The following is a 26,468-nucleotide window of genomic DNA, read 5'->3' as shown; positions in this document are numbered from 1 at the left end:
TTTTTCTTGATAGATACAGAATGGAAGGACTTTAAGTGAAAGACAAGTTCTGCTTCATTATGGAGACAACTAGCTTTGAAGGGGAGCCGGATAGAACTTCGGTAAGTAAATTTGTACATAGTGACTGACAGTGGTAAAATCCTAAAGAAAGGGCATTTCCTCAGACAGCCATGTAGCTTCACAACCAACTACTGTAATATTGCAATCCTAAACATGTCTACTCAGAAGTAATTCCATTGAGTTCAGGGGGACTTAATCTCAGGTAAGTGGGAATAGGAGTGCCCCTTCCCTTTTACAATAAACATCAAAAAATTTCCCCACTGGGAAAGTGTGTAAAAGAGAGTTACTTGAGGTTTGAGCACATATCATCATCAGAATTCCCTACCCTCAAAAAAGAAAAAAAGAGGGAAATGCTTTGATGGTTTTGTTCTTTTGGTAGCAATTTAAACCACAAATGCAGATGAATTTTAGTAGAAAGTATAGAGTAGAACCTTCCAGTGTTTCACAACTTGTGTGTCTACAATGTAAAAACTTCCCAACATATTGAATATCAAATATACTTTTTATAAACTCTTGCAGTTTGCTTGCTTTTTCCCTTTCACACTTCCGATTTAATTTAAACCAGCCGTCACGAACCTGGTACCCTCCAGATCTCTTGGACTAAAACTCTCATCAGCATGGCTGGGCTGGCAGGAGCTGTACCCCCAAACTTCTGGAGGGCACCAGGTTGGTGACAGCTGGTTTAAACTGTCCAGTAGAGAACTCATGTTGAACGTGGTAGGAAATAAGAAATAACAGGATTACACAAGAAGCAGAATATATAGCAACTGCAACAGGAAATTGTAGTGGTAGATAAAGAACTGTGAAAGCAACCGCCATCATGTGGTAGTTTGCAAAGATTTGGAATATTATTAGAACAGAAAAAGCATAGAAGCAGCATAGAAGATCTCAGTGTTAAACAAAACGCCATTCTGAAAATTGGGCTGCTTTTCCTGAACTATGTGGAAGTAAGACTGTGAGATAACACAATCAAATTGGAATATACAGTGGAACCTCGGTTTATGAACACCTCGGTTTATGAATTTTCGGTTTATGAACGCCGCGGACCCATCTGGAACGGATTAATTTCCCATTACTTTTAATGGGAAAGTTCGCTTCAGTTTATGAACGCTTCAGTTTATGAACAGACTTCCGGAACCAATTACACCCATGTTTCAGTTTATGAACGCTTCAGTTTAAGTACTTCGCGGACCCGTCTGGAACGGATTAATCCACTTTCCATTACTTTCAATGGAAAAGTTCGCTTCAGTTTATGAACAGTTACTCCGCGGACCGTCTGGAACGGATTAATCCACTTTCCATTACTTTCAATGGGAAAGTTCGCTTCAGTTTATGAACGCTTCAGTTTATGAACAGACTTCCGGAACCAATTGTGTTCATAAACCGAGGTACCACTGTACTTGTAAATTTAAAGCTTCAAATCTTTAAATGAACAAGTGAAAGAAATAACTAAATCTCTACTTAGGTAAGCAACATGATAGAAAGTGTTGAATCCCAGTTTTTGAATAAGTCCTTTTCTTCTATATAAATTGATTTATTCAACAAGTAAACTGCCACATTGTAAGAGTTTGAAAAACTAAATTCTTGCTTATTTCCTACATAATATGAACTGAGATTTTTATATGTCAAATTGTAGTTTAGCTCTTTTAATTAGTTTGAGGCTGTACAGTATATAGGATTTTTTTCCACGAATACAATATAGCAGTAGCAGACCTCAGTAAACTTGTGTGTTAGCCTGTTGCTTAGGAGCTTAGGAGCTCCTTGAAAGTGATTAGCTATGCAGTGCTGAAATATTTACATACTGGCCATTACAATAATCTTGGACGATCAGCTTTTATCTGCTTCACTCAGCTTTCCCATTTCAGTGCTTCTCTTGTTGGCATTTGCTCAGTTGTACAGGCTTGTGGAGGTCTTAGTGGCTAGACTATCCTCTGCTCTATTTTATCATGTAAGTACTGATAATGTAGATGCTCTGTTGTAAGACTCATCTGAGTCATTTATGCTTAAAATGCTATTTCTGTCTTTCTCCTCCTCTTTCCTTCAAAGTGTTGCATGAGAGATGACATGTAGTTTTCACAATGAGCTAGGAAGACATTCATTTAGCAAGTGATTATTCTAGTTGATTTGCAACACTCAATCTATTGTTTCATGACAGTTTGACTTACCATTATTATTATTTAAATCTATAACTGTAAAATAAAAGTCTGTTAAAATGTGTAGCATTGCGTTCAGATGTGTTATGCTAACTTCAAACAGTCCCAAAGTGCCTCCATAACATTATCAGGGCAAACATATTCCATAATCTTGAACGTATTATTTATGTTACCACCAGTGCAAGGCAAAAGTTCTCTTGTAGCGAGTTGTTTTTCAAATTTTTCAGATACTGAACTTGCTTATAACCTTTTATTTGCAATACGGGACACAGTCCTGATCATTATTTTTTATTTTTGACTGTGTGCAGATCTTCCTACTTTTCTTAGCAAAAGTGTTGCTAGTTTGACCCACTTCAAAGCGGGTCATGATCAGTTTTTCAAACATGGGAAGCAGCCTTATACAGCCTAAGAACCACCTAGCTCAGGAGTAACCAGTGTGGTGTCCTTTAGATGTTGAATTACAACTCCCCACTCCCCCAAGCCCTCACCAACAACTTGAAGGCTACCCCTGATCTAGCTCACTATTGTCTGCACTGACTGATAATAGCTTTCTAGGATTCCAGACAGAGATGTTTCTCATCCCTATCTGGAGTTTTTAGGGATTGATCCTGAGACCAAAGCACCTAGTCTACCACTGAGCTATGCTAACCCCCCCCCCCAACTTGATTTAATATGGTACATTTTCTTTTCCTTTAGTAGAGATAACAGACAGGAATCTTTAAACAGAGAAGGAAGTATTTTAATAGATTTGAGGTAAGGTTTTTAGTTAACACCATAGTTTAAGCATAATGAATTTCAGATGCATATTGAATATTACTACTACTACTACTACTACTACTACTACTATTATTGTATTTAACATTAATGTCATAGTGATGTTCATTGGTTGCTTCAAAGATCAAGTAAATATTCAGCCATGCAACTATTTAGACAGTTGCTTATTTAGGTAGGTACGAATCAAGTTTAGACTATATAGCAGACAACATGCCAGTTTAGAGGTACCCAGGAGAGGTTGTGTAGCAACAAATGGAAATGGGAGTTGCTCAGAAAGAACATTTGGTGGTGGTGGTGGTGGTGGTGGTGCTGCTGCTGCTGCTGCTGCTACTACTACTACTGCTGCTTGGAGCAGTTGCCTCACTTTGCCTAATGTTAGGGTTGGCCTTGACTTATCACTGTAGTTCAAGGAAGGGAGTATTTTTTTAACCTTGCCTATTATTCCTCAAACTTTTTTTCCCACCCACTTCCCCAAGGCTGCCTATGGACTACCCCCCCCCACACCTCACCCCCATTTTTGGGTTACCCTGTTTTGCTTCCAAATTGATATTCATTCAACTATCTCAGTTTGCTATTGGAAGAAATTATTATCCCTAGTTGAAATTGTATTTTTAATAATATACTTGACAATATTGTATGAATCTCATATTTCCCTCATTAGAGTAAGATTCCATTATAACTCACTATATTTGATGTAATATTATACTGTAGAATTTAGTTAGCTGTTGTCGAGTGAAGGTAAAGACTTGATTTTCAGTTCTGCTGCTACTTTCTACTATTAATAGATTGAATGAAAGTTAAACTTCCTTTATGTGATTGGATAAATGAAAAATAATTTTGAAAAATATTTGTACTTCTGGAGAAATTAGTCATTCATTAACTGTAGCAAAGCTAATAATGGCCTGTTGCTAAGCACACGTGCTTTGTTTTATCTCTCTTTTTTTGGTGCTGTGTTGTTCTTAAGAAAATTAATCAGGACTGATGTGCATTTTTTATTTTTAGTTTCAAACTAACATGCTGTTTCCCTTTTTCTGTCTTGCCTTTAATTGTGGCTGCCTCTGCTGTATTCCCCCTCTCCATTTTTGGCCTTGCTGCTTTTGTCTGCTGTTCTGCGTACTCAATTGCACATCACCTCAAGCATCATGATGAGATCAAAGACTGCCAGGGATCCTCAAGTAAGTAAATGATTTCTGCTACAACACGTGAAGAGCTATATTCTCATGTTCCCAGATCATGACATGATTAGGTTCTTCCACTAGACTAACACTGTCAAGTGCCGAGCTTTTAAAGAATGATCAGACACAAAGTAGCAGCGGGAGGTGGAATAGCTGAACTACAGAAACTGTGCATTTGTGTGCAAGCACGTGTGTGCACATGCACACAAGCTTAGGTCTGCTGTGAGTGAAGAAAATACACAAAGAAGAATGTGAAAATAGTAGGGGCCTTAGGTTTTTTGAAAGTTGGAATACTAAATTTAAATCATTCTCAAAATGGAATACCTATATATGGCTCTGTTGATTAGAGTCCAGTATAATTTAGTCTGTACTGTAGTGACTAGTAACCTTGTTCTGTTGGTGATAATCTCCCTGTTTTAATAGCAAAGTGGAAGCTAGTAGCCATCCAAGTGATAGTAAACAAATAAAAGATCTTGCAAATAGATAAAGCACAGAATTGGGTTGTTCTATATTGACTTGCTGTCTTAAATATCTTAGCTATTTTTTGTTTAATTAACTATTTAAATTTACTAAGGTTCTCTTGTGGGGCTATATCTCAGTATTCTGATTTTATTACAGCAGTGCTGTTGCTTGATGAAGGAAATCTTATTCAATTAATCATCTGAGTTTTGCTTTAAATCTGCATAAGTTTGTATGTGCATAATGCAATAGTTCTGAAGAAAATTTCATTGGCCTAGTTTACATGACCCAGTAAGCCAAACTATGGCTGTGGGACTGCACAGGCTTTTGGAAAAGAAGTCACAGGTGCTTTGCTTCTTCCAGCTTTTTTTATTCCCATGTTTAGCATGCCACCGAAACCCTAGTGTGTGGCGAAGTTTTCTCCTAACTAGCCACGAGCTGCAGCCAGGGTTTATTCTTGTCTGCAACTCAAAATTAACAAAATGAGAGGTTAACTGTGAGCCCAGGTTTGAACACCACACTTTGCCAAACCATGGATTAGCTCAGTGCAATGTGGGAATAAACAAGGACTGGAGAGGGATGAGCTCCTTTCCAGGAGCCTATGCAGTCCTGGTAAGCTCTAATTGGATTACTGTGTAAAGCAAAGCATCCTGGCATTATTTTGGGGCTAAACAGTGTGTTACTTGATTTAAGCCTTTTTAAAAGTGTGCATTATAACTGTTGCTCCTATTTTGAAGAGAAAGCAGCTGAGAGGCCTTGATTCAGTACCATGTTCCTGTTCCAGACCAGGGGTTCTTGGTAGTTTCCTGCCCAAAATTGTGGGTGGTCTGTGCTGGGGATATAACCCAATATTGGAGAGATAAATGAAAAATATATAGGCAGCTATCAAATGTTTCTCTTGGGACTATAAATAAGCAATATTTAGCACTACTGTTGGAATACAATTAAAAGGAACTGCCTGCTAAAGCCTTCTCAGATAGCTGACACCATTCTGTTGAAGAGCTTTTCTCTTAACTAATTGTAACACACTACTATGGTGAGCAAAGTTGGCAAGCTCCTTTTTGTACTGGAAAAGTCTTGAGACATCATATGTAGAGACTGAGATCCAAAGTTCCACACAACTAGTTCCATTGTTTGAATTTCTGTTTTGAATTTGTACTTCTTAAACAGTTTAGGCACTCTGTATTCATTTTAAAAAAGCAAAGTGTATACCGTAGTTGCGGCAATCAATATATCTGCTCTTAACTGAATTTCTGCTGTATGAACGTTGTATTTACTCAACATTCAAACACCAATATTTTGTCACTTGTTCTCACCCAATCCCAGCTTCTCAGTTGAGATTGCCAGGGAAGTGCTAAATGGAATGCAGTCATAAGTGCTTTGTGGGGCTCCTATTGGATAGTGTCTAGTCACAACTGGGTAGGGGGGGGCGGATCCACAAATTTTAGCCTTGCATAGGGTGCCATATTTTCAAAGTTTGCCCCTGCTCAGATGTTGTTTCAGCAGCAGTTAGTCTTAGACTGAGCCCTATATAGGAGCAGCAGTTCTGTCTCACCTGGAAGTTCCACCTTCACTGAAAGGTGCCTCTTCAGTAAATCATGTTACTGGAAGTGAGGGGTGAGAGTTTGGATTCCTATTTTTCTGGTTTATGTTAGTGTCTGGGATCTCTTATCAGTATCCACATTCAGTGTGTGTGACTGCAAGTCGAGAAGAGGATTTCCCTTCCTTGCCTAGCAGATTGTACCCCAAGGAATGGGGAACCTGTTAAACACCAACTCCCATCAACCCCAGCAAGCATGGCCAGTGGTCAGGTATGATGGCAGTTGTATAGTCCAGCACAGGCGTGTCCAACAGGTAGATCGTGATCTACCAGTAGATCACTGGACGTCTGTGGTAGATCACCGGTAGATCAGTGGCTCCCGCCCAAAGAAGCTAAAAAACTTTGGCTGCCCTAAAAAAAGCTCAACATCTTTGCCCTGCACCCCTAAAATGACCTGAACCACAAAAAACAGGGCTTTCTTTTCAAATAAAAAAGCTCAACATCGCTTTCTTCCCTAAAGAAGCTCAACAACTTTTATGTGAACCCCCCAAAACAGGGCTTTCCACCTTAAAAAAAACCTCAACAACTTTGACCTGAACCCCAAAAAGGGGGTAGATCACTTCCAGTTTTTAACTCTGTGAGTAGATCGCTGTCTCTTGGAAGTTGGCCACCCCTGGTCTAGCAACATCTGAAGGCCACAGTTTCCCACCAATGCGGTAGCTCAGCTCACTTGTTCTTTGAATGCAAGTGGGCTTCAAGCAACTAAAAACTTTTATGGTTGCATAATATCATCTCCGAAGGAACTCCCATCTAAGACTTTACCTCATAACTAGATACCTAATACTTCTAGTGGGCTAAGCCTTCTCCTTTTAAGTATGAGACCAAACTAGGTGTATTTCTTATTATAATTACTGCCCACATTAGGACTATATTATGGAGCCATGGGAGTCATTCTGTAATTAAGGTGTGAGGCAATATATTAAAACCACAAATTCTGTTCCTTTATAAAAATCAACATGACTCATATTACCCATATGTAATTTGAAATGGAGGATTCGGGGAGGGGGGTGGGATGCAAGCCTTTCAAAGTTCAGAATGAAAAATCAAATACTGTATATATTTTAATTCATTTCCCTTCCCTAAAGTCTTGTGTGGTGTTATAATGTTTTTCACTTGCTACGTTGAATCAATGAAGAAAAGTGTAGTTTGTGTCATATATACAGAGTGACAACTGCCACTAGGGGATGCAGTGGGTTTATATTGCTATGTTTGTAACTGGGACAGGGTTGGGTAGTTTAGTATGCTATGCATGACCAGCTCAAGTCAACCTAGGCAAGATAAATCTCTACTGACCCCCTGCTTTCCCAAAGGAAAGAGGTTGAATTGAGTGGGAAGCAAAGGATAGGTGGTTGCTGTGTGTAAAAGAGGCTGAGGAAAACGAGATTTTGCTGAATCTCCAGGAAGAATAGGAGGTTCTGGCAAAGGGAGATCTGAGGATTCTTTTTTAAATTTTTAAATTTTGCAGATAAATCAGTGGCTTAACCTGTCATGTCAGGATCTTCTCTACAGTAGAGTAGTCTTGGTAATTACGCCCTAATTATCATTGAGGGGGTCGAATCTCTGAGATGTTCTGCTTCTAAGTGCATGTGGGGAATTGCAGAATTGAATGTTCCTCCATCTGAAAAATATTTAATACCCCATGCAACTTTCTCCCTGATTCCTGCTTTTCTATGTGGATAGGATTTACTTGCATCCTAAAATATTCAACATGCAAGTTTCCACTTGGAAGTGGTACATCTCAGACATTCTACCAACTCATTGAGAACTAGGATGCTTTCATGCCTATGTGTGTTGCACAGCTGTATGTTGGAGTCATTTAATTTGGTGTGCTTGGGAGGATCCAGTCCAGGCATCCCCAAACTGCGGTCCTCCAGATGTTTTGGCCTACAACTCCCATGATCCTTGGCTAACAGGACCAGTGGTCAGGGAAGATGGGAATTGTAGTCCAAAAATCTGGAGGGCCGAAGTTTGGGGATGCCTGATCCAGTCTGTATGGTTGTATACCTATATAGCTGAAGCCTTTGAGATTTTATATACCAGCAAGTATTTTATGTAAAATGGAGCTGACCTTACAGGTAGTTCAGCCAGTTTGGGCAATCATTTGCCAATAAGCTCCAGCATAAACATTACAAAAAGAAAAGGAACATGTTCCACAGATTCTACCTCTTGGTTATTATGTGTAAAAGCCAAAATACATGCATACTCCTAAAATACTCCTAAAATAAGCAGCTAACTTAAAAGGAGCATAATAATAAAAAGTCTAAGGAACAAAATGAGCAGGTTGTGGATGAGTAAGCCAAAAGGTCTGGAAAAGAAATATCCCTTAGAATTTGCTTTACCAAGGCTTCTGCCTTGCATTTTATCCTATGCTTAAGAGTATGGTAAATTGTATGGCTTTATTTTTGGTCTTATCTCTGGTCTGTTGACCACAATAAATTTATGGTGAATATTTTAATATTGAGAGTTTGATATTTTCCAAGAGCAGAACAGAATCACTACTGGTGGAAAAATGGAAGAAATTTGCACTTTCATAGTGAAGTCTCTAGAGGGCAATGTAGCAGTATTGAAATATTTTAAAAGTGGGGGCTTTGAAGCAACATGAGATGACATCAGAACGTGCAATTCTTATTAACAAAAAGACAGCAAGCAGTATCTAAAAAATAAACATGTACGTTTTATTAGATTTGAAGTTGATGCTCTAAAAAAGCTATACTCTTTTGGTATTGAATCTATGAATGGGTGTTAGGTTGGGTATTACTTAAGCTGTTAATTAAAAGGTGTACAACTCTAAGACATAACTTTTTCATTTTTTGAACATGGAAGGATCTGTCCAGTTTGTTGGTACCACTATTTGTTAGCTTTAGAAATTTAATATTGGGAATGTTTGGTTTAAAGATTATAGGAAGATGTGATTAATAGTACAAGTAGGACTCAAAATGCTGCGCAAAAGAAATTCTGAAATTGATTTTTGAAGAAGTTTTATAGACCTCGGGAATGGGAAGCAGCTGTGTTCATAGACCTGTGCCTGAAATGATATTCTAAAGTTATCAGAGTGGCATGGGATGACCACATGGGGCAGCAAATCCCATTTTACTCTTAGTAACACTGGAAGACATTTGTACTGTATGTCTTTACTGATGAAATGTTGTAGGCAGTGAGGAATAGCATGTCCATTGTGAGGACTAATGTGTCCACCCTGATCTTCCCGCTCTTATAGCCAATGCATCCCTGCCCATGATTTTACCTCGTCTAGCTCCAGCCCCTGAAGAAATCCTGCTTTCTCAAAAGATGCCACCCTTTTCTCCCATATTTACAACCATTTCCCAGAACAACTGTGCGTTCTTACTTTCCTTTAAATCCTCCCACAAATCCCACCATTTCGGTGAAGCCATTGGTGTAAGCCTCTTATTCCCATGCCATACTGTAACTTGGCCTAAGCACACATGACTGGAAGAACTGCATATTGCTTTCCTATATACCCTGCTTTCGCTTTGCCTCCCTCCTTTGTTTCTCCTTGGGCATGGACCTGTACTCTGTAAAACACCATGTGCAGTGAATAATTAATTAATAATCCTCTTTGTTTTTCAGGTGTGGTAACAAACAATGATGAAGCTCATGTTCTGAGTCCAGGAAAGATGAGCCAGCGTCAAGGAAAAGAAGGCTATCTTACTCCAACCAAAGATCTACAGCAGCCATCATTTAGTCCAGGAACAGTCCATGGCCATGGTAAGAAGCATTTCATTAGATGACTGGAATGTCAAACTGGATCAAGGGTGGAATTCAACCTAGCCCTAAATAGATTGTTTCATCAGCACAAGCATTTCTGCTTGTCTGATTGAATAATCCCCTCCCCCCCCCCCAATGCTATTCTGGGAGTTCTCCCAACCTTCCAGAGCAGATCTGGGATAAAAGGAGGGAGGAAAGTTTCATTGTGCCAATGGGAGCCCTTGCACAGGCTTCCACTAGTGGAATAGGTTAGCTGAAAACAGCCCATAGTGTCTTCAATAGTTACTGCAGCACTTGCAGCAAATGTGTTCATCTACATGTCAGTAAAAACTGTTTTAAAATGTGGAATCCTTTAGATGAGCTGAAAATTGTTCTCTGTTCTTTGCCTCTCATCTGGTTCAGAAAATAATTTCTTACCTTAATAAATGTGCAAGTTTATGTCTTCTGTTTTCAGTCTACTGTTTCAGGTTGCATTTGTATGCATGTTAAAAGCATTTGTAAGACAGTTTTGTACACCATTAATGGCTATTCAAATTTCTGAAATTTTTAAATAGAATGAAGAGTCAAAAGTTAAAATTCGGAATTTGTGCTTTGTACCGCTTGAAATTCCTTGCAGTTTGTGAACAGTTTCCACTCTTGTGATTCAGATCTGAATTGATTAGAATGATTCTTAATAACAGAGAACACCAATTGGTTGAATTAATACCCTCTGCATAAATTAGGGGGTGGGAACAGATGTTGGTGGATTACAAATATACACATTCCTTACCATTGAACTACCATTGACTGGGGTGATGGGAAATATCATCCAGTAACATCTGGAGGCTTGTAGATTAGCCTGCCCTTTGCTAAATAGTGTTCTAAGACTTTAGTCCTATTCACGCTTGCATGATCTCTGTTGGAGTAAGCATACTGTATGCTGTAAGGCTGCTATTCTGTGCACACTTACCCAGGAACAAGCCTCACTGCCCAAAATAACACTTCTGAGAAAATGCTAAGGATTTGGGCTGTAAATGTTTAGCTGCTTTCAGTTGCCTCAGAACTCTTCTTTGAATTGAGGAAGAGCAATTCTACTTTTGGGGAATCTTTTCTCCAGCTTTCTGATGCACAGATTGATAAAGAGAGAAACCTTAACTTGTGCTGTTGTGCTGCTCATTTTTTGTAGCAGAGATTATGCATGGCAAGTTTCCAGGCCAAATGCAAGATGAATAAACTCCCAAGAAAATGGAAATATTTCAAATTTTCTAATTCCAGTTAGTTTTTGTTTCTTTTCAAAATCATAGTGAGATGGGTTGTAAAGAGGCATTATGACGATTTTAGAGAATATTTAGCTTGAACGTGTCTGTTTGGTACCCTTTCTTCCTTTTATCAGTTGTCACTGCTAGCCCTGACCCTTGGCTTTTTATGGCTAGTTGTCTGTAGAATAATATGTGTGTGTATTGTTGTAAACTTATGCAGCCTTTTTGAGCAAAACTTGAAGTGAATGGGCAGGTAAAGCAAGCTGAACTTGGTATATAGAAAGTTGCAAGTTGTTTCTTTCTTCCTGTAACATTTCAGATTACAGTGGTGTCTCGCTAGACGAATTTAATTCGTTCCACGGGTCTTTTCTTATAACGAAAAATTCGTCTAGCGAATCCCATAGGAAGGCATTGAATTTTTTTTTTGCCCATAGGAACGCATTAATTGAATTTCAATGCATTCCTATGGGAAACCGCGATTCGCTAGACGAATTTTTCATAAAACGAATTCGTCTAGCGAGGCAACCTCCACTAGAAAAAACCTTTCGTTAAGCGGAAATTTTGTTAAGCAGGGCATTCGTTAAGCGAGGCACCACTGTACTTAGAACAGTGATAGTCAACATTGTGCTCTCCAGAGATTGTTAGACTCCAACTCCCATAAGCAGCAGCCAGCATGACCAGTAGACAGGGATGATGAGTGTTGTAGTCCAACAACATCTGGAGGGTTCCATGTTGGTATCCCTGACCTGTATTATAATTTATTTCTAGCATGCATCATGGTTCATTATACTTAAATAACGACAACTGTTTTGTCCCAGCAACCTAGTCTGAAACTCATTGTGTTGCTTAAGCATTTCCTGAGTGAGGACACTTCCAGTCTGGTGCCATTTTCAAGTCTACAATTCTATGATTCTTCTTTTCAAAGCTGTTCCTTTCTGCTTCACTCTGTCTTGGCACAGCCCCATCCTCACAAAAACAGAGTATCAAACAAAAATGAAATGCCTGTGAGTGATAGATCGAAGTAGGGCTTGGCATTTACTGAGCAAACCAGAACAATTTGTTTTCATGAGATGAAAATGAAATGCCTGTGTAAATATTAACATTTGAGAAGTGGTCAGATTGGTTCATCACTTACATACAGATGCCTCCTTAAACGATGTCTCTGGCAGAGATATTGATCAGTTGAGATGTAAACTATATTCTTAACATCCTTATACCAAATGATACCCAAATTTAATATTACCATACTTAATTAAGGGAAATTTAGTATTCACAACATTTTGTGGAAATGTCATTCAGACCTTTTTTTTAATTCATTGAAAAAATACTACACCATTGATTTTTATTCCCTCTGCTTTGGTCCCTGGATCCTCTGGGACTGACTTAGAGCCATAGGAAGGACACAGAGCCATATACATATGGATATTCAAGTTCATATGGAGAAACGTGGTTGCTTTATTAACAGGCTCTCACAGCTTAGAGATGAAGTAAAATTCTGCCAATTTTGCAGAATCATATCCTCAATGTCATACAACTTTCCAAGGGGAAATTACATCTATTCACCTTCCACTGCATTGTAACATTCCCAGACCCAGTGACATGTCTCATTTTTGTAACCACTCTTCATGTGTTTCCCTCTTTAGATTGCAAATTCACTTGTGAGACCAATTACTTTCTCCTACCCAAAATGGCAGGCCCCCCCTATCCACGGTACTTTCATGGGCTATCCTATAAACTTTTTATTTGTCACTGCTCTCAGAATAGGTCATTTTTGGATCCATACATTATGGATGAACTAACTTTGCTCCTCCCCACAGTAGTGGTAGCCAAAGGGGCATGCTGTGTTCTCAGAGGGTAGTTTCATTTCAGTTCCTTCAACCATGCTAAGGTTATGCTTTGGTGTAATCCATGTTTACAGATAGCGGGACAACTGGGTTTACTGAGAACAGCTGTATTGGTGTTTATGTGCTGGAATTTTTCATTTTCTGTTACATTCCTCTCAAGAGGGTTTGGTATCTAGACACTCTACAAGAGTCATTTGTGCATAGGTATTTTTGATTTGTTAAGTACAAGAAAGACTGATCAAGTCCTCCAGGATTGTTACAGACTCTGAGGCAGTACCATACTTTTTCAAATGCAAGTATTGCTAGCTTACTGTGGAAGGAAGGCTGAATGTAGTCTTGTAAGAGAAAAATAGAGCTGATGTTCATTGGTTCTTGTTCTCAAGCTTTTTTAGCCTCTGACTACTTTATTATTATTAATCAAATCAAAGCACATAGCACAACTCCTATTTTAAGAGCATTTTCTTTAGCACTAGCATAATCAAATCAGCGTCATATTGTGAAAATCATGGATTTCCCTGTCTGATAATCCAGCGGAGTCAAAACAACCTTGATCTCCATCAGAAAAATAGTAATCAAGTGCAGGACCAAGCACTGTTCTGCAACCGTTTATGGATCACCTGAATTGAGCTTGTGATTTATAGGCCACCGTTTGAGGACTTTTACACCAGCTCTTGCCACTATGGTATCTGCTTTTCAACACGGGACCTTTTGATTGCATTTAATACAACAAAAACTGATGTTTGAAGCCGACTTGACACAATTCTGATTCTTCAGAACAATAACTTGGAAGTTAAAAGCTGGCAATGTGGATTCAACCCTGACTTATTGTTACACATGATGTGGCAATGCCCAGTAATGGCTTTCTTCTTAGAAGAGATGTGCTTTCAGATAAATCAAGTGAAAACTGGTCTAAGATCTCCTACATGAACCTCTTTCTGAAATATTCAGTGGTCTGAGGCTTTTCAGAAGCCCACAAGAGGTAGATGTTCATGCCCTGCTATTGTTAAAATTGCTAGTGCTCCAATACTTGAAGAACAAATCCTCTGCATCTGCTTACCAAAGAATAGAAGTCTTGAGTGCTGCATCCTTTTGAGTGCCTGCCATACTAACACCCATTAACTGATAGTTACCTCTTCAATTCTGTGAACAGATTTTTTCTTGTATCTATTTTTGGCTCCTTTCCCCTAATAAGTGAACTCTTGCTTTTCTCTGAGGTCCAGTGCCGAGGGCCTTCTGGCGGTTCCCTCGCTACGAGAAGCTAAGTTACAGGGAACCAGGTAGAGGGCCTTCTCGGTGGTGGCACCCACCCTGTGGAATGCCCTCCCACCAGAGGTCAAAGAAAACGACAATTACCAGACCTTTAGAAGGCATCTTAAGGCAGCCCTGTTTAGGGAAGCTTTTAATGTTTGATGGATTTTTGTATTTTGATGTTTTGTTGGAAGCCGCCCAGAGTGGCTGGGGGAACCCGGCCAGATGGGTGGGGTATAAATAATATTATTATTATTATTATTATTATTATTATTATTATTATTATTATTATTATTATTCTCTCTTTCTTCCTTTCAGCTGGCTTTGTTTATTTGTGTCCTGTTTGTTTTATAAAAATATTGGGAAAACGACAATAAACTTAAATTCTAAAACGTTAATTTCTGTTGGTCTCCTGTTTAAGTTTTTCTTAGAGATTGTGGCTGCTCAACTAACCATTTTAACCTTCTCTAATACATTCAGTAGGCAGGAACATTCATATTGCTACTATGCAGCTGATATCCAACATTTTAGACAACTATGTTTGTAAAATGCCTGCTTAAATATTGCTAATTTTAAATTGGTTAACATTTATCAAGCTAGCAGAAAGCCAGCTCCATCTACTACATGGAAATTAAGAACAGTTTATAGTTGAGTCACATGTCTTTGAATGTAGTGGAATGCCTTTGAGTCATTATCATGCATGTTCCTGCATTTGCAATCTCAGCAACCTCTGTACATACATATCTGACTGGTTTATAATTAACACAGCAACTCATTGTGTATTATGCATTCTAAGTGAATAAAATGATTTTATTGTGAGTAGAATTGTGGGTGCCAAGGGGTAAGGAACAGCCCTTTAACTGGGAAGAACAACAGACCTAAGGAATTCTTACAGTATTGTAGTTTTGGATCAATCTGTCTAACAGTATAGGGGAATGGAATGGAATGTGTTTTTTGTCAGATGTAGGTATTTGGGGGAATTTTATTTAAGGGCTTTTATGCCACCATTTCATAAAATATATCGGGCAGTCTACACTCTAAAACATAGAAAATCATTCAGAAATTAAAATACATATGCAGATAATCATTCAGGCAACAGACTAATAAAAAATTAAACAACTGGGAGAACAAAACATCTCTGTTGGAAGAGTGTTCCATGGACTAGCAACACTAAATGCCCAACTTCAAATTGTAGTCAGTCAGTCCTTTGTAACATTGGGGACAATTAACAGTGCTCCTCCAGATGATTTCAATGGTTCTGAAGGTACACTGGACCCAGTTCTTTAAGGGCTTTGTACAGGCAACTCTTGACGTGTGTGGGGGTTACATTCCAGGGATAGCACATAAAGCCTAAATCACATGCAACTCAAAGATTTTCACCAGTTCCTAGAAAAGCGTGAAAACTAAATATTTTTAACACCTTCCTCTTTCCTTTCAACTTGGTTTTATTTCCTCAAACCCCAAAACATTGGGGCAGAGCATTGGACTAGAATATTTTCCATTTTCCTTTCAAACCATTATATCTTACTTTGATTGGGGGAGGGGAACATCCCTGTATTGTACCAGAACGTGTTTCTGTGCTTGCACAGTGTAAAATCCATTTACCACTAAAATATGTGAAGGTGGTATCCACATGTCCTGTGGCATGATGTTTCATAAGCTTCCTGCAGCTCTAACTATTCCATTCTTCTCAGATAGGATCCCTTTCATATACTGCTCTTTAAAAGATTGCCACCTTATGGGTTTTTTGTTGTCGTTAATGACTGGGAGTGGAACCAAGTTACAGAGTCGTCATTTACATGCTGTGCAATACAGAATGGAGCATTTCAGACACGGCACAGCACTGATCCTGGATTTCAGCTTTTTCTTAATTCTGTAATTAAGGTTACAAAGACCTGCACTTTAGTAGCAATAGTACTATATATATGAATCTGATCAAATCAGGCTGCAGTTTCCCTTGCCCCACTGGGTGACAGGGCAATGCAATGGTAGATGAGAAAACTGTGTAAGCACATTGTAACAAAAGTCCAAACTAAATAAAACACAAGTTTATAGAATTACACATGGTTTGAAGGAAGTAGATAGAGAAAAGTTTTTCTCATTACAGTTGGAGGCAGTAATGTTTCTGAATACCAATTGCTGGAAACCACCGGAGGGGAGAATCCTGCTTGCAGGTTTCCCACAGGCATCCAGTTGGCTGCTGTGAGAACATAATGCCATTGGCCTAATCCAGCAGGCTCTTCTTACGTTCTTATACCATGCCTCATATTTTATCTAACCCCCCCCATCATGATAAGCAAGCTCTCTGTGGGTTATTTGGGGATTGTTGTGTTTTGCTGAAACTGTCTAAACTAGTTTTAAAGTATCTACCAGAATGCATTGAGCAGAATTGTGTGTGCTGTGTCCAACCATTTTGATTGGGTATTAGCAGAGGAACCCTATGTGTTTGTTAAAGGTGCCATGCAGATACTCCCCTGAATATGCACAAAGCAGTGGCAAGGCCGCTGCTGAGATCCTGTTTTCCTCTCTATATGTATTTGTTGACCCTGGATATATAATTAGAATAGAGCTTTCTGTCTTGGCTTATTGTTCCCTTGTTGTAAAGAAAGGACTTGTCAACAAATCTTTCTTTAGGAATTAAATTTGGCCGGTTTGACCCATTTGAGCCTAATCTGTTGTCCTTGTAATTCAGAGGTCTTGCTTGGGATAAAATAACTGAAACCTGAGTAGTCAACAAGTGTGTGGGAGGAGCTGTGGAATAGAGCAGTTTGAGAGGCAAGTCTACAGCCAAGCAAGCTGCTTTTATAAAAAGTGTCTGAGCAGTAGCCTGATGTACTAAGAGGAACTGTGCTTCAGGAGAAATTGAGATTGCATTGATTCTGTCAACCTTGGGAATACTAGTTTTTGGGTTGTAAAACAGTTTGCCATTCTTGTAATATACAGTTTTTTTTGTGTTTTGGATTTCCATTCGGGTGAGTTGAAGACACATCTCTAAAGGCAAGTATATCTAAATATCTTTTAAGTTGGATTGCATATTATACAGCAGTAGCTTGATGGCTACTAGCAGCTGACTTTGTTTTCCAAACAAACTCATTGCATGAGGAAGCCTACATGTTGCACATAGATGTAGGTAATGTGGATTTAATTACATGTTTCTTTCTTATGGTAGGTTTGTTGATGTAATAAGATTGTGTGTTGTAGTGTTTAATCATATTAACCGGAAAAGTGGTTTGACAGTAGTGGGACTATTAAAGCTGACTCTCCACCCCACCACTGCCTCAGGATGAACACAGAGTCACAAATTGATTTTGTGAGCTGTCTTGGATATCTTAAATATCTGACACGTTCTAATATCTGTTGCTGTTACAGCAGCAAAAGGATTAATTTTTTGGTGCCTGCTTCAAAAAGCCCTTATATTTCAAGTTGAACATGTCAAGGTTATGTCTTATTTTGCTCTTATTTCAGCTTATGTTTTTTTATTTTGAAGTAGAAAATTTGCATTTTAAACATGAAATTGAACTTTAATGTATTTCTAGATTAAAATTTGTTCACAGCCATATTAACAAGTGCAGCATATGTATAGCAATATGCCATGTTACATTACAATTAGGGCTAAATGTAAAAATAGCTACTACTGATGTAATTCAAACTCAACTGAATAGCTGTCGGGAACAGAGCACCAAATGTATTTTGAAAATGAGCAATTATGTTTGATTTCAATAGTTTTAAAGCATCAGTTATTGGGAAACAACTAGGAGGAAGAGTTGTTGTACTCATGACTTGTTTGTAGACTTCTATATAGCCATCTAGTCAGCCGCTGTGAGAACAGAATACTGGACTGGGTAGATTTTTTATCTGTTCTGACAAAGCTCTTGAATTATTCCTATACTAATAAAAATGACTAAAATCATGCTGAATATCAAAACTGGTGATGTTCAGTAATGACCCCCTAGGGAATCCTTTTTGGAAGCTGTTCTTTTAGATGCAAATAAGCAACATATGTGAATGTTATTTCTGCATAACTGAAAAGCATAGGCATGTCATCGTTAACAAAAAGTATATAAATACATCAGAAGCTCTCAACATTTTCAGCTACACTGATTTTTGTAATACTTCAAGGGAGAAACAAAAGGACAAAGAAAGATTATCAGTTACTTAAGCATAGTCTTCTAGCCAAATGGTTATAGTGATTTTTGTGGCAAAGCTTATGCCAAAATAGTGACTTAGCAATGCTGAAAACCTTTTGTAATAACCTTATTTTGTATATGACACCAAAATGACCCTGCTTGTTAGGTATTCTGCATCAGTGTTGCTCACCCCCATAGCCAAGACTCTTGTTCTTGATCCTGTTAGCTACAGTCTTGTAGCGAAGAGTCTTCATCAGTTCAATCTTTGTGCAAGTAACAAGCAGTGTTGGGTGGGCATTCCCAAAGCAGGACTTGCAGGCATCAGGATCTGCAGTTCCATGCCCAGGTTACCTGCAAAGGCTGTCTCCCAGTCAAATAACTCTTCACCCAAGTGGGTGGTGGCACTTCTGTATGGGGGATGCTTAGCTCCCATATCCTTTCAAAGTGGGCATTATAGACTCCCCCAAATTCATTGTGGCTCCCATACAGAAATGCCACTTCCACCTGCTCTGGCAAGGACATGGGGGTAGGGGTAGGTTAAAGTATTGGGGGGGGGGAGTTGGAGGAGGGAAAGGAGTGACCATGATTGGTATAGTTGTGATAGAGTTGACAGGGAAGATTCTGAGATAGGGTTTTGTGTTTGTTTGTTTTTGGAGGGGGTTTAATCTGGAGAGGGTGATCTTAAATGGGAGGCATTTTGTGAATGGTTATGCATCAATGGCAGTGATTTTGTGGTTGTACCCTTGTCAGTTTTTCAAAATTCTGAATGTGTCCTCAAGCCCAAAAAATTTAGGGAACCCTGATATAAGGCTTTGAAAGTAATGGCTAACACATTTTGATTATTATCACTGATCGCCTTCTGTATTCATAGCCTTAATGACCCTGCAATCCTTACAATTTCTTTGCTCTTTGGGCTTCATTAGACAGAGAATAGTGTATGATTTTTGTCTCACTGGCTGAACAGTACCATCATAATAGTGAACCTGAATTTTCAAGATAGCAGTCACCAGAGTGGTTGAAGGGATTCCCCCCCCCTTTTTTTTCTTTTACCAACAACCACTGCAAATGTTTTTTTATACTTGAAACAAGATTACTTCTGTGCATACAATAATTTACACCCATTTATGGTTTTTTTGCAATATACTGTGCAGAAACTATACTACTAAGTGTGTTTTCTGTCGAATTCAACCATGCCTCAGTTGCATTTTAATGAGGTTTTGGAACAGTAGCCTATTTTCTTACAGCACAATCCTAACCAGGTCTACTTAAAAGTATATCCTATTGAATTTAAGGGGGCTTACTCCCATATAAGTGTGGTTAGGATTGCAGCCTTAAATGATCCAATGGTAAGATAACTTGTTTTTAGGGTCCTGAAACTTTGCATTGCTTAAGTCACCATGTTTCAGTATTCAAACCTTATACTTTTACTGGAGCAAACTGGTGCATATATAAATGTAACAAATAAAATAATAATTGTTAAGTAGCTATCATTGTTGATTACCTTATTGAATTCACCTTGGAGGAGCATCGATGATAATTTCTGCTGTTCTGCATGCATCTCTGTCTCAAATTGCTGTTCTCCTGGCTTTTGTCCCCTGCCAGACCACAAGATGGAGGATGCTTTATCTTTACTATTTTTAATGAATATTTTTCAAAATATTAACCCTTTCCCTATAACATTAGATTTAATTGCGTTGAATAGGCAGCATATAAATGTCAAAGAAGGACGTATGTTTTGTTGTGAAAGAGTGCTGAGCCCGTTTTCTCCTCTATAATCTTATGACTGCTGTGAGGTTCTTACGCCTTTCAATGCACCATGCATTTGAGTAAGAAATATGAATTAACAGAGGAAGTAGCAAAATAAAATAAAATAAATAAATACCAAGAATGGATGTTGGCCAAAAGCTGTGTATTGTGGGTTATAGGAAAGAGTAATGGAATATTGTTGGCACTGTGTTTCCACAGGGTAAAAAAAAGTCTGCAAAGAGAACCATCATATTGACATAAGAATACACAGTGGAAACAAATCACATTGCACTTTGTTTTTGCTGCCTTCCTGATGGAGAGAATGCTCAGGAGGGCGGGGCAGCAAAAGAGGAAGGGAAGATAGAGATCAAAGAGATCAATAAAGATATCAGGAAGAAGGAAAAAGATAGATGGTGAGGAAGTTAGGCCTGGGAATTTGGAGCAGGGATATAAGGAAAGGGAGAAAGGTATGTAGGATTTAGAGGTAAAGCTGCTATAAGGCTGATATAAAAAAGACTTGACAATGGAAATTGATACAAGGAGGATATATGTAAAAGTTCATCACTTTATACGTGACAAATTTATTTATTTATTTAATAAATAAATAAAAACTTAAGTTTGGGCAGTAGTGTTCCACTATCAGCTTTGGCCTGGAGATTTAAAAGTGGCAAATTTGTGTCTTTGTTATACTGTACTGTTTCAGACTGCAAATGAGAGCTCATATGATGGAAAGTTGCTCAACTTTAAAACAACACACATCTTGCATATAGAAACCTAGATGTTGCAAAGAAGGATTAAGTGTAGCTTTGCCCCTGTTATGGTGCCTTTCTGTGTGTCAGAATTTTTTGTCATAATGGAACATTCCATCTTGCAAGTAAGTCTCTTTCTACAGCTAAAAGCAGAACATCACAGGCATGTATATATCTCGGAAAAAGTAGGCTCGAGTGCGAACTGCCTTTCCAAGCCAAATCACCAGGTGATTAGAGACCTCTTTAAGCAGAAATAAGCTCCAATAATAGGGATTAGTATGAGTTCAACATGTGACGCATGAGGAAAAATCTGTAGAAAATATTGGTGTTGTAGCATAGATGTAAAAAACAACCAAACCACAACAATCTTCTGCTTCAGAATATTGAATCAAAATTACATTACTTAATAATGATGATGCTTTCTCACCAGATATCTTGATTCATGTTTATTTATAATAATAATAATAATTTATTACTTGTACCTCACCCATCTTGACTGGGTTGCCCCAGCCACTCTGGGCAGCTTCCAACAGAATGTAAAACATACACGATACAGCAGACATGAAAAGCTTCCCGAAAGAGAGCTACCTTCAGATATCTATGGGAGGTCGTACAATTGGTTATCTCTTTGATATCTGATGGGAGGGCATTCCACAGGGTGGGCGCCACCACCAATAAGGTTCCCTGTAACTTCCCTTCTCGCAATGTGGGAACCACCAGAAGGCCCTCGGAGCCTGGAACTAAGTGTCAGGGCTGAACAATGGGGGTGGGGACCCTGTTTTTTTTAGTAGTTAAACCATTTGACACAGATTTGGGGTCCACTCCTTTTTGAATGTTTACCGTCCATTTGTGTTTGCATGGCTACCAAGCGTATATAGGGTAAGAGGCACTTACCAAGGAGGGTCAGTGGCAAGAGGGAGGGGAGAGGGGTGCTTAATCCTCCCATGCAGGGTGATTTGTTTTCACAAATATTCTTGGTTTTCTCCCTGTTGAGTTTATTTCCAGTTTCACGGCCTGGCTGGGGAGATACAAATTTTAAATAGCCAGGTGGGATGTGGATTTGTAGGGTAGAACTGGTGGGCGGAGAATGGGTTAAATACTACCCCACTGAGCTGGTCTTTGACCATAAATTATTATTATTATTATTATTATTATTATTATTATTATTACTACTACTGTTCCCCCACCCCACTGATTCTCTTCTTCAGGTGCCTCCCTTTCCCACTTTGGTGTTGCTAAGGAAACCATTGTTACTCTTGTAACCTCTAGTTCCGTCCTTAGATCCCTACGCTCAAGAAGAGATTCTGTGGGTGTGTTAATATTATAATATGTATCATTATAATAAATAGTGAAACTGCACTTTTTTTCTTTTTAAATAGCATGGCATTTCCCATTATTAAAGTGAAAAAATATAATGTGAGCCTTTGTGGTACAAAGGTTATAACAGATTGTACCTATGAGAACTAAGCTCTGTCATAGCTTTCAGTTAGCAGTTTTCTAGCTGTTAAGGGGATCTAAGCTGTGTCCATATGTTGGCTTATATGGATTTCACATACAGCGTGAGAAATTGAGAGTGAGATGTATGAAGCGTATCCAAAGCAGAATATCCTACTGCAGAATCTTGGCACTGGAAAAGCAGGCAGGAGGGAAAGGAGTCTAATAGGATGTGTGTGACCTTCTGTGTGAGCTCACAGGATGAGGATTCCCCATCAGGTCAGGGAGGGATGTATTAGTAATATATTTTTATTGTATGGCTTAAACCTGACAGTTGCCAGATTTAAACTGAAATGTTTTTTTAAAAAAATATGTTATATGGTACAAATAGTTGGATCCAAGTCATTTCTGTTTTGTTAGTCAGTGAGATTAAGTGGTTTGAAATCTTAAGAATTTTCTTGATCATCTGATATAAGCAAAGTATTTTATTGGTTTAATTTTTTCCCCACTGGACAAGCTTTTAGATTTCCTGCTATATTTAATTTTGTGAATTCAGGCAAAATGATGGCTTAAAAAACAACCTTGAATCTCAGCTATAGAATCTCTGTTTGTTTTAAATGACTCGTCAAAGCAAGGGGAAATTGACTTGAAAGGGTTTTTTAAAAAAAAATAAAAAATGTTGTATAAAGTTAGACATTTTGAATGGAAAGCAGGCAAAACTGACCACCTAACTAATTTGCATGATGAGCAAGTGAAGCAGTCAAATGCTTGCAAAATTTTGAATGAAATTTTAAGCGTAAATTCTGTTTCAATTGTTTCCATTAAAAGAGTTAGCCTGTGGTTTCTAAAGATAACATTTTTACTCATATTTATTGAGTATTGTTGTTGTGTAGTGTTGAGCAAATACCATAGCTTGTATTTAAACATGTTGAAAACATGTCAGACTATTTAATGAAAAGTGACCCCCTTTCTCTAGAGTTGTTAATTATGTTGAAAAGCAAAGTCATCAATAAACACGTTACACTTTTTTGATACTTGTTACTCTGTGTAAATTCTGGAAATTTCTGACAGAAGTTCTGACTCCTGTATCACTAAAATGTACCCTTAATGTGCCTATTAATACTACATTCAGAAGCAGTGCTTTTTCTTTCAGAGCCATTTATGTGAGTTCTTGATGGCAAATGCTATTTAATCCACAATAAAAAGTACTGAAAATACTTTAATGGAAATTCCTTCTCTGATTCTCAGTAGTACTCTTAATTTTCTTGAGTGAATTTTAGAAATATACTCATAATTGTTCTGTGTGCAATAAAATAGAGCTTGAATGATTAGGCAGCAAAGGAATTTCTTTAATAACTCCTCCATTCTGATGTACTTTGTCATGACAGTTGTCTGGTGCCTGCAAAACAATGAGGAGTAACAGCTTGTCTCGGGGCACGCTGACTGAAATATGACATGTTATTGATGGAGGAATGGTAGCAGCTTGGATTGAATTCATAAACATCTCTTAGCTTGGTTACAAAGTTCAACAGCCTCTGGCATCTCTCCTTGTTCAAAGTGTGCACATGGCATTTGATCTTTGTGGGTCTTGCATGCTGCTAATCTGAATGTGACGGGAAAAGACTTTCTGCAACGTTCTTATTCCCATCATCCTTCTGAATGAAAATAATCATTATACAGAGCATCTAACTCATGAAGGCAGAAGGTCCACACCGACGTAGGTTTTCTTCATGTGCTGGAGTTTCGCTGCCTCCACGGGCTGATGGTCGGAAACTTGTCCGGAATGCTTCATTCGGAGGATACAATGCACTTTCACCAGTCTTCCGAGGTTTGTTTTGTCTCACTTTTTAATGTTCTCATGAAAATATTTCTTGTAAAAGCTTCTACAAAATACTACTACTTCTTTTTTAAAGCAATTTTCTAAGCTGCAAAAGCAGCTGGATTCACGTTGAATAAAATAAAATGAGATTTGGAAATAATGATTCATGGTTGGCATGTGTTCTCGGGCAGCACTTTCTTTAACTTCAGCATAAAGAATGGAGTGCTTCATTGTAGATTGTGTGTGATTGTACATGATGATGATGGTGATGATATTATATAATGAGAATGATACTTGACTGAATATGGGTGGTGTTTTTCTTACCTGCAGTTTAAGAGAATTTTCAACATACTGCAATCTACAACCAAATGATTTTCAAGTTAATGAAACATGGCTTCTAATTAGGTGCAGGTCCTTTTGAAATCTGGAGTAGACAACATAGCAGGACTTTTGACTGTTAGAAGTAATCTTAAAATGTAAAATTTGAGGCCATGTTGATCAGTGTTATGTCCTTTAATCCTTACATTCCTTAATAATAACTTGGAAATACTCATAATGTTGTATATCTAGTTTGCATTGGTTCTAATGGACTTGATCAGTTTTGAAAATGCACAATTGCAAGGTTACTGTAAATGTGTGAGTTAGTACTACTGTAAAAATTGGTTTATTTAAGACCAATGCAACCTTCAAGCTAATTTCATTTTAATGTACCTATTAGTTGTCTACCTCTTCTTTTGTAGTTAGTAGTTTCAACACAAACATGATGTGAATCCCCTGGAAACTAGAAATAATGCTCCCTCTTTTCATGTTTTTTTGTGTAAGTAATAAACGTTTATACAACAAACAAAGGACAAGTAGATTTGCTGTACTTGTATAACTGCAGCTTCAGTCACTTATTGCAGAGTTCTGAATGTAACCATAACATTGCATGTTTCCTTTTCATAGTTTTGGTTTTCAGGATATCTAACCCAAGCCAGTAAGTTGCATAACAACTCTCATAAGGATGTATGTTGTTATTTTTACTGAGTTTTTGCCATATCTTACTGAAAGTCCAGTTTAGCATGTAGAGTGGTTTAATACTCACAGATGACAAAGCGAGATATATGTGTGCTAGATCTCAAATGCAATGCAGTGTAGTTAACTTGGGTCCTGCAACCTTGCCTTAATTATAGCCTTTTACATGAATTATCTGGGCGAGGGATACACAGTATCTGTTATTTTGACTTTCATGCTGTTGAATAAGTCAGTAGTTGGCATTTGATTCACATTGCTTCTTTCTTTTTAAAAACCAGTTTACGTGTGTGTAACTTGCTCACTGACTTTGTGTGAAGAGTAGAGCACCCTAGACATTAATTGTGGTGTCATGAGCCCCATTCTCTAGACATATCACAAGGTACATGAATGCTTGGAGCAGTAAGATGTTGCGCACTGGCCCTTGCCCCATGGCTATTCAAATGTCCAAAGAAAGTCTGTGCATCTAGAAGTTGTTGCAAAATCTCGGTTAATCCCAAATTGTTCTAGGGAATTTCCCAAGTTCCTGGTAAGTTTACCAGGAAGATAACATTTGCAGCTAATACTTTCCTGAGGAATTTCTGATTAACATAGTGAATGCACTTGCCTCTTTGAAGAATGTAGTTACTCCGATCTGCCTTTTTTAACACAAGGAATAGAAACGGCTTGTTAGCACTACTCTCCTTACTTGGCTTTGCACAAGCTCTGCTTCATTCTGTTTTATGCTCCATTGATCAGTTCACATCCCTGGATGTGTGTGGTAGTATGGTGTGAATATGATGATGCCTAATCCTAGTGGCTTACTTGATCATGAATTTATTACGGTAGATTCCACTTCCATCTTATTTTTCTGATGCCTGATGAGAAGGCTTTGCATTGTTGGAGCTGCTGTAACCTGGGGGTGGGCTGGCAAACCAGTTCTCCTGTGGACTGAAACTCTCTGTGCTTATCTATGTTGCACTACGTGCTACTAGTAGTTGGATATTTTCATATAACTGAGTAATTGAGGTACCTCTGAATGCCTGGAAGGTAAAATACAAATGTATTAAATTGGGAGAGGGTTGATAACTACCATTCATGTTTTGAATTTTGTAGGTTGGGAGCATAACCACTTTTGGACCCTAGGTCTCACACAACACAGCTTTCAATATATATAAAAAAATCCCAGTTGTAAAGGAATTACGAAAACATTTGGTGAACAAATGATGACATATACACCATGTCCTTAAGTATATTTGGTCAGAGTTTTAATAGGTTTGTCTTATTTAGGATTTCAACATTAATGGCATATGGAATACACTGAAT

At 38.2% G+C, this 26,468-nt stretch overlaps 1 protein-coding gene across 7 annotated transcripts in view; it reads left to right on the top strand.

The window, feature by feature from the left end:
• The window catches only part of OSBPL8 (oxysterol binding protein like 8), a 71,414-nt gene that overhangs the window by 14,708 nt on the left and 30,238 nt on the right, over positions 1 to 26,468 (top strand). For 2 of the 7 annotated variants that reach the window (XM_035126743.2, XM_035126744.2), the window contains exons 2-4: positions 14 to 101; positions 4,126 to 4,162; positions 9,810 to 9,947. In XM_035126743.2, coding sequence (XP_034982634.1) covers positions 60 to 101; positions 4,126 to 4,162; positions 9,810 to 9,947 — 217 coding nt within the window. In that variant the 5' untranslated portion in view covers positions 14 to 59. The other 5 variants (XM_035126745.2, XM_035126750.2, XM_035126748.2 and 2 more) reach the window with 5 other exon arrangements.

This window comes from Zootoca vivipara, chromosome 10 (genome assembly GCF_963506605.1).
Source record: "Zootoca vivipara chromosome 10, rZooViv1.1, whole genome shotgun sequence".
NCBI classification, from domain to species: domain Eukaryota; kingdom Metazoa; phylum Chordata; class Lepidosauria; order Squamata; family Lacertidae; genus Zootoca; species Zootoca vivipara.
The sequence above is the reverse complement of the archived record's forward strand: the minus strand, read 5'-3'. Positions and strand labels throughout refer to the sequence as shown.